Below are 9,358 nucleotides of genomic sequence, written 5' to 3'. Positions count from 1 at the left end.
TAAGTCTGTTTGTTTTCGTGAGACTTTCTCCTCAGTAGCATCCTAATGACAGCTACTTGTCATCACAGACAAGAAGAGAAAATGTGGGGCACTCTTTGTGAAAGAAAACAGCAACTTTCTTTTAAGCTCGACAACTCTTCTGAGTGCTTCCTCACAGAAGATCTGTGACCTCTGTGGTATACGAGGAGTTCGAGGTCACTCCTCCTCTCATCACAAAACTCCAAAAAAAGATTCTCCTAGCAGCCATGTCTTCTTAGCAAATTCAACCAGGCGATGGCTTCTGGCAGCAGCCTACTCAAGCCACCCTGTCCTTGGGGCAGGCTGCATGATGGTCACCAATAGCCAACATCCTCCTCAGGGGGGAATTAGTCTTTCCTTCCTCACTGATGCCAGGGTTGGCCCTGTGATATATCCCCACCCCTCAAAAAATGGAATGGCAGTAATGTTTGTCACTTTCTTTTCTTTTTTAATCTTTTCCATTTTTTAGACCCAGGGCCTCACATGTGCTAGGTGAATGCTCTACCACTGAGCCACAACCCCAGCCCATGTTTGTCACTTTTGATGGGAGGACTTATGAGATAAGCAGACAGTTCCCAATCTCTCCTTGTCTCTCTACCACTCCAACTGGCAATGCACTAATCAGCCTCAGTCCAGAACCAAGATGACTCGGACTGGCATAAGTATGTCTCAAACATTGCATGGGACATACTTATGCTACATTCTCAGTATGTTTCTCACCCTAATTTTTTTTTCACTGTTCATCTGAAATTCAGATTTAACTTAGTCGCTTGTATCTTATCTGTAAACTTTAACTGTAAGCTTCTGACATTTTGAGATCATTTGTTCCAGAGGCATACCAAATCTCACTTGACTGATAGACCATGGCCCAAGGAAGGGCTCCTGTGTTAATCTTGTGTTTAGTAAAGCTTAAGTTTGCCATTATTTGCAGATTTTAAAAAGATGTTATAGTTCTTCTTGCATCCAAAGGATCGTTCTAGGAGACCCTATTGCCAAGGTGGTAGTTACAGACCAAGGTCCGCTAGAACTAGCAGTCTCACAAAACAAGGCAGATTCCTTAGTAGCGCCCCAAAGATACTGATTTAGAATCTGCTGGTGGCTGGAAGATCTGCCTTTTAAACAGGTGGTTATGAAACAAATTAACTGTGGACTCTACCTGCAATGAAACTTTTTAGAAGGCTGCCTGAATAGGAAACCTAAGAACTAGTCCTGGCTTCACTACTTACTAGTTTTGTACAATGTTCAGCCAGTCAGTTCTATTTTCCTTTCTTGGGTTCATTGCTCTCTTCTAAAGGAAGAGGTTGGCTCAGATCATCTCAAAGCCCTCTCCCAGCTCAGTCTAGGATCAGGAATCAGAAACAGATCCTTCTAGGATCCAGCAAGCAAATTAATGAGGCTAGTTAGGTGGAAGATAGTAGGTCATAGAGGGGGCTGTGGCAAACTGAAGAGCAAGTACCTCAAACTTGCCTGAGTGTATAAGTTTTGGAATTTGGCATTCTCTGCTGGTGTAGCTGTACAGGCATTGAATATGCTGGGCACTCCTATTTTCTGCAGCACCCCCAAACCACATCTGCCTTTCATGTAGTTGTCTTATTGTAAAAGTTTTTGAAAGGGTTTCTAATTTTGCTTGGAAACACTGTACACTGTGAATAACAAAATGAATTTAGGATTGACTGGGATTTTGCAGAAATCATCCTGCATGCTGGGAGGAATTCTGCAAACTGAGAAAGTCTAACCTACAAATTGTTTTAGAATAGAACAAACTGTATGTCAATACTGACTTTAATAATTAATGTCATTGACAGTGCAATGTTTTAGAGTTACTTCATTAGACAGTCTTAGCTTTGATTTTGCCGATTAAAAAAATATTTTGGAGTCAACAACATTGTTTTTATGTCTCATACATTTTGATAAGCATTTTTAAAGCCTGTCATCCCTAGTCATTTTCCCTAAATTGCCTAAGGGCTAAAACAGTTCTGTCAGCTGCTGCTGTGCTTGGTGTTGGTGAAACGGAGATGATCAGACAGGACACCCGCCTTTGAGCTCACAGGCAGCAAGAGAGGCAGATACAAACAGGTAATTTTTCTATAATATGACAAGTGCAGGATAAAGCCATACAAGTGAAGAGAACAAAAAAAAGGACCCTGAGGGTTAAGTCTGGAGAGGTGTGAGGAGAGACTTATTAGAGATGATACCTGACTCTTGAGGATGGGTAGGAATAAGCCAGGTAAGGCAGGGAAAGGTATTCTAAAGCAGAGGAAAAGCTCCTGTGGAGCTCATGGAACAAGTTGTCGGAGCAGCCATTCTGGACAGCTCATTAATTCAACAAACACCTAGTAGGCAGTGAGGGCAGCAGGCAAGCACTTGAGCACCCTGGCTAGGTCCCAGAACCAGGGCAACTGACAGGGCATAAATGAAGGAGGCCATACCTCCTGAGCTGGGGGTGGGATATCCTGGTATGATATAAAAAGGAAGATGAACGAGGGTCTTTAAATTTGAAATTGTGAAATAAATGTTTTTCCCACGCTATGTTTTAGTAATTTACTTTAGAAACAATAATGACTTTTAAAAACATAGCATGTAAGAGTATTTGAATATAGAAAAAGAAAAACATGCCTTGGAGTTAGAAGACTGTTCAAACTTTATGTAACCCAGATGTGCCCAGTTTCTGCAGGCCTCAGGGATCACCCTCCTTTAGTAAATTAGTCCCAGCCTGTGGGTGGCTGCAGACTCAGCCCCTGGGGGCCAGGCATCCCTCAAGTAGCTCCTGAGGGGTGAGGCCCTCATCTCCCTCAGCCTCTCTCCGGCTGCAAGTCTTCCTTTTTCTGTGCAAGATCTTCATTCTGTCTCACTCCTCTCTGGCTTTTCACCAGTGGTTTCCAGCCCATCTTCCCACCAGCCAATATAAACAAGGATCCGGGAACTCCCTTTTCCAGGCATGCACAAATTTGAGTTCTGAGAAAAGAATTCCTGCTACCTCACTTCTTACATAGAATTACACAACAAAATTGAAATATTATCAAAAGCTAAATTACATATGTGCAAAAGCTTAATAAAATTAAAGTTAGTTACAAAATGAAAGAAAATAGGGGAGACTTGAAAGAACAAAAATTTAATCACTCCATCTTTCCATTCAGATCTGTTTTTGTGGACAAAGACATAGAAATAGATGTTTTTGAGACTGGGATCATAATGCATATCTACTTTTACAAATTTGGCTTATTTAATGTGATATGTACAATTTATAATTTGAATATTCTTGAAAAATTAGGTAATGATTGCATAGGTTTTATTAGGTACCCAAAATAAGTTTAACCATCCCGTTTTAGATATGAGTTCAACATTTTACTGAATAATGCATAACTTGCAAAAAAAAAAAAAAAAATGACAGCAAAATAGAACGAATGATTGTAAAAATTAAAATCAATACATGTTAAATAGCTCCAAAATATTTTGTCAAATCGAATATTAATCCATAATTTTTTGTTACATTTGAAAACAAAGTAAGTTAGGCTTGCTCATTCACAAGGATTCCTGAAGATGCACACTATTAGTCAAATGTAAATTACAAACTAAGACAGACATACTTCAAAAGCAAATTTAATTAAAAAACTTTTTTTTACTGAAAAACCGAACAAGATTTGCCAAATTTTTGAGATGTTTCGCTGTTTCATCTTAGTTGATTCGTCCGAAAGAGTCCAGGCTCTCCAAGATTTAAACAACCCTAGCTATTTCTCCACCCCCTTGCTACTCTAGGAACTGGCAGCACCTCCTGGGAGCTTGGGAGAAATGCAGACGGTCGGGCCCCTCCCGGAGCCACCGAGTCGGAACGTGCACGCCCGCTAGATGCCTAGGTGTTCCCAGGCGCTCTGACGTCGGAGCCTCGGCTCACGCCCGGGTTCTCAGCAGACGCTCCCTGCGCATCTAAGCAGTTTACCACCGGAGAAGGTGCTGCCAGCTCAGAGTCCCCCGGCGCCCCACGGCCCGCGAAGCCCCCGCCCCTGCACTCCTGCATTGTGATGCAGGCAGAACGGGCCGCCGCAGGGACCCAGGTTGCAGCGGACCGGCGCACCTGAATGCGCCTCTCCTTCTGGGCCTCGGCGTGCACCGCAGGCCGGGGAGGGAGCGTGCTGACGCCGCTAACTCTCAAAACCCTTTAGGGTAGTTCACCTCCCACGCAGAGAAGACCTCCGGATTCGGACTCGGTCCAAGCTCCGGCACCAAGAACTATATGCCAACAAAGACTAGCGGCGTGCGAGGGGTGGAGCCTGGGCGGCAAATACCGCGAGAAGTGGTCTCCCCGAGAGGCTTTGACAGGCGCCGGCGCGCCGCCGATCTCGCCCCCGGAGGCGGCCTCCGCAGCAGGAGGCGGAGCCGAGCCTCTGTTACAGAGATCGCGAGATTTGGTCGCGTCACCTCAAGCCTTCCTGTCAGGGGCCGGAAGCGCTCTTCGCGGAGCGTCTCCTGCACCTGGTCGGCTGACCTGCTGCGCCCGTGGGCCCCGGTTCCCGGTGCCGCCGCTCGGCTGCCGCTGGGCCGCCCCTGCCCTGGGCCGCAGTGATGGAGGACCTCAAGGAGGCCGGCGCCGAGGCTCCGCCGGCGGGGACCGGTGCTCGAGGCGGGCTGAGCCTCCTGTCCCAGGGAGATTCCGAGGAACCTTGCGCGCAGGTAAGTCCCCCGCGGGGCCGCACCTGCCTGGGCTCCGCGGGCCGCGCGGCCAGGGACGCTGTCACAGGCCCCGCAGCCTCCGGCGCCGCCTCCACGCCCCCGTCACCTCCGAGGCGCGAAGCGGAGGCCGCTGCCCGTCCCAGGCGTGCAGGTCGAGAGCCTCAGCCGTCTCGCTTCCCCCCGGCGGCCGCCGCCGCAGCGCGCTCCGCCCTCTCCGCCCCGGAGCACCGGGCGTGAGAGTGGGTCCGAGCGGCGGCGGAGCCCGGGGGGCGGCGGGAGGGTGCGCCAGGGCTCGCCGGACCCGCGCCGGGAGGGTGCGCCAGGGCTCGCCGGACCCGCGCCGGGCGGGTCTCCGAGGGCGCGCCGGGCGGCCGGGCCGTCGATGCCTCCAGGGCAAGGCTGGAAGGGCGACCCTGGACTCGCCCGGGGCAGGAGGGCCGCGCGGGCCGGTGCCGCGCTCCTGTGGGGACCGACGGGCAGTTGGCCCTGGCTGGTAGCCAAAGAGGCCCTGAAACACCCGAAACCACTCGGTAGGCGGCGCGCAGTGTGGAGCTGTTTCTCGGACCCGGGGAGCGGCGTCGTGGGATCCTGCGGGGACCCACCGGGCGCTCTTCAGTCTCCTGGTTTCTGCTTCTGGGTTTTACATAAGTACATTGAACAAGGCGGGGTGGTCGGCCTGCTTCCCGGCTGAAGACCGCAGCCATCGTGCTCCTTGATGCATCCGTCTTTTTTTCCTCTAAAACTATTGAAGAAGAGCTAGTAAATATGATAATGTGTGCTAAAATGTATTGTTAGTGACACGCTTGAGGTAGTGAGTTCCTGTTTTCTTTTTATAAAGCTGAGATTTTCATTCCTAAGAGTGTTCATTATAGTGTCATTCAATATGTTAATTAGGGATCAGCTTTATTTCTTGGAGGCAATGAAGTGAAGAGCCGAGCTGTGGTGAAATATTCTTCCGCCCCTCCTCGAACAGCATTTGCACGCCTGGAAGAGAAGACAGACTTGAAACTCCCACCTGCCAACTGGTTACGAGAGAGTGCCAAACTAGGGCCAGCAGGAACTACCATTCTCGGCAATAGTAAGAAAAGCAAGCCGTTTTCAAGGTAAATATTAATAGATGGCATTTTTAACCTACCCCTTTACTCCACTTAAAACTCTTAATACTTTCCAGTTTAATTTGTGATGTACATTAACTTGCCGGGATTTTTTTCTTTTTCCCAAAGATCACATTTGACTTTTAAAGTTTTTTCTCCCCTGCAGAATATGTAATAATATGAAGATACCAATTTCATGTGTTCCTTTCATGTCTGTATCATGTTATTAACATATATTAAATTTTTTACTAAAAATTGACCATTTTATTTTTAGCTAATTTGCTAACTTTTGAATGTGAAAACAAAACAAATCAGGGTGGTACATGAGAAGGAAAACCCTTACCATGGTCTGATCTGTTCTTTGAATTATGGTATATTGTGTAGTTTAGAAAAACCTGATGTAAAATTCCAGCATATTGGGTAACCTACACCTTTGACTCTGAACCCGAGAATTCTGCTAGTGGTATTTAAAAATGAGAGAATGGCCCGGCATCTTACAGAGAAAAATGTACTTGTGTCTTATTCTTGTAGGCCATTTAATATGTGGGGTCCTTACTGCCTCAGAAAGTAAAAGTTATGTATACAAGTTGTTTATTTGTGGCATTTATTCTAGCAAAAAACTGGAAGTAACTCAAATATCTTCTTTTGGAAGAATAGCTTAATAGATTCTATTGTTATGAGATGATTTAAATAATTATATTGACTGTAGAAACACAGTGCTAGGTATTTTATGTTTATCTCATTTAATGCTCATAGTAATCTTTTGAACTAGATACTGTGAAGTATTTTGCATGTGAGAAAATAAGCTAAGAAAGTTTAAGTAATTTACTTAAAGCATATGATAGATTGTAAGAGCATGCTCCAATATTAGACAGTCCTGGGTAAGTATCCTGACTGCTACTTCTCCACCTTATAGACTATAGGTGTATCTCATATGGTACCTGGAATGAGTTGGATGCACACATTTCTTCTTCTTTTTTCTCCTTGTTTCTAAATTGGTGTCAGGTGCATTTATCTCATTTTTTTTTAATGATATCTTTCTAGAAACAGTCCAGTCCTAGAAACTAAAATCATAATAAATGTTTGTTTTATCTAAAAAGAGTAAAATCTTAGAACAATTTTCTCTTGGAAGAGATTTTTTTGAGTTTCAGAGGACAAAAATAAAAATACCCACTAAGTATTTTATTCTAAATCTTTCCTAATGACTTTTTATAATTATTACTGTTTCATTAAATCTAAAGATATTTTTTATTTTGAGACACTATTTTATATATTCTGAAAAGGAAACACTAGTTAACCTACTACATGTTGATTTCAGAGATGTTAGAATGTGGAAAATGTGAATCCTAGAAGCAAGGATATTTGGTGTTCTGTTCACCTTTAACTTGTGGCCTCTTTTCCTTTGGTAGTTTTGGCATGGCATATGACTTTATTGATTCTGTGGGAAATGATGTGGATGTTGTCTCTGATTCTGAAGTAAGTTTTCTTATTGTTTAAGTGGAACTCCATGAGTGTTTTATACTAGGTGTTACATGTTCTGTTTCACAGTCTTGAGAAATTCCCAATGAAATGATACAATTATCTGATTTTCTGATACCTTTTTTGTTTTTAAATTATTACTCCTTACCACATGTTCTTTCTTCAAAGTGGAGGGAACAGTTTCCAAAACAATGGTAGTGATATTAATACTAATATGAACTGCTATATTTTAATAATAGTAATTGAAATGGATTATACTGCATGTTACCAATTTAGAATCATATTTCCAGTAAATTCTATTGATCTTTAGTTGGCAGTTTTTTTCTGATATGCTAAAAGCTTAGGTCAGTGAAGTAGTGTTATCTGTATGCACTTACCGTTGAGAAATTGTATCTTGTAAAAATAAATCTTTGATCATCATTTATATTAACATATTAGCGTGGCTCATAAAGTGTAGTGATTCTGGTTTTAAAGGTCTATTTTCTATGTAGCTTTTTGTGTAAATTACAGTTTGTATAACCTTGAGATGAATGAAATTGAAATTACAGATAACTCTAAAAAGGTCTTTCTAAATTATTTTTCCTTATTTTTTCTAAGAACATAAAAAAACTGCTGAAGATTCCCTACAGCAAGTCCCACGTAAGCATGGCGGTGCACCGCATAGGAAGGACACTCTTATTAGATGAGCTGGATATTCAGGAACTCTTCATGAGATCATCTCAGGTAATACTTTGTGAAAGACATCCAGAAAAACATTAACAACCTAAGAGCGCTAGAAATATGATTGTGTTCCAGAGAAAGGCCAAAGTAGAAATGAAGCTGAGTACTTCAGCAATCAAAAGTTGAAAAAATTTACTGAAGATAAGAAAACTTCAGTTAAAAAAAAAAAAAAAAAACAGAATGGGGAAGAAAATTATTTTGTTCATGCTGACAGCCAGGATTCTTACAAGGAAAAGAGTGAAGTTAGTGAAGAAAAAGTTCAGAAAAATATGTGAAATTATTATTTATACATAATTATTATTATGTTTAAATTATTAAAAAATTCTTTGTCTTCATTATAGAGATTGTCCTGAAAAGTTGTTACTAGGCAATGTGAAAAATGTCTTAAAGCCTGATTTCTAAAACTGTGTTGATAAACTGCTGTTTTTCCTTCTTGTGTTAATGTTGGACACTTTTATAAAATATAATCACAATGTTTCAGTTTCTCCAGGCTTGTTCTCCAGTTCTATACTTAATCTTTAGTTTACTGATAGCAAGTGGTTGATGGTTCTACTGGTTCATAGGGCTACTCTTTAACATCACTTCAGTGTTTTCCAATAAAGGAAAATGAGTGATTTAAACTGACATTTAAAATATTCTTTTAAATAAAATAGTAAAGTTCAATCTGTGTGTGCACCAGATACACAATGCTTTGGGGGAGATGTGAGTGAGTAAATTATAGCCCTAGTTCTTCAGTAGTTCACAGTTTTGATGTAAGAACACAAAGGTAGATATTTCAATAAAGTGCAAAGTAGGTTATACTTCACGCACTCAAGAAAAGATAGAGAAGGGTTACCTCTCTGGCCTGGCCTAGGAAGGGAGGAATATGTGGGCTTCTTAAAAGAGTTAAAAGAGGCAATATGAATTGAGTCTAGAAATATAGGTGTTTTGTGAGTGTGCTTATGCCAACGATATTCAACAGAGAATCGATTGTAAAAGAGTAATAGGTGCGGGTTAGCTTTCAGCCACTGTGACAAAATACCCAAGATATTCAGTTTAAAAAGAGGAAAGGTTTATTTTGCCATGGTTTCAGAGGTTTCAGTTATGACCAGCTGGCTCCTTTGCTTTGGTCCTATGGTGAGGGAGCGTATTATGTTAGGGAGCACATGATGGAGGAAAGTGCTCACCTCATGGTGGCTAGGTAGCAAAGAGGGGAAAGTAGGGGCTGGTATCCCCATGTCCTCTACAAGGGTATGTCCCAGTGACCTAACTTCCTTCCACAAGATTCTACTCTTAAAGGTTCCATCACCTCCTAATAGTGCCACAGGCAGGGGACCAAGCCTTCAACATAGGAGCCTTTGGGGACATTCAGGATCCAAACGATAGCATAGTACCAAGTT

The 9,358-nt window shown here is 42.9% G+C and overlaps 1 protein-coding gene across 2 annotated transcripts in view; it reads left to right on the top strand.

The window, feature by feature from the left end:
- The first annotated feature begins 4,457 nt into the window (after positions 1 to 4,457).
- The window catches only part of Edrf1 (erythroid differentiation regulatory factor 1), a 42,224-nt gene continuing 37,323 nt past the window's right edge, over positions 4,458 to 9,358 (top strand). For both annotated transcript variants that reach the window (XM_027929995.2, XM_027929994.2), the window contains exons 1-4: positions 4,458 to 4,686; positions 5,581 to 5,789; positions 7,190 to 7,256; positions 7,857 to 7,982. In XM_027929995.2, the coding sequence (XP_027785796.1) occupies positions 4,579 to 4,686; positions 5,581 to 5,789; positions 7,190 to 7,256; positions 7,857 to 7,982 (510 nt within the window). In that variant the 5' untranslated portion in view covers positions 4,458 to 4,578. The remainder of the gene's footprint in view (positions 4,687 to 5,580; positions 5,790 to 7,189; positions 7,257 to 7,856; positions 7,983 to 9,358) is intronic.

The sequence above is a fragment of the Marmota flaviventris genome, chromosome 4 (genome assembly GCF_047511675.1).
Source record: "Marmota flaviventris isolate mMarFla1 chromosome 4, mMarFla1.hap1, whole genome shotgun sequence".
Taxonomy (NCBI): domain Eukaryota; kingdom Metazoa; phylum Chordata; class Mammalia; order Rodentia; family Sciuridae; genus Marmota; species Marmota flaviventris.
Note: the sequence above shows the minus strand (reverse complement) of the source record. Positions and strands in the feature narration are given on the sequence as shown.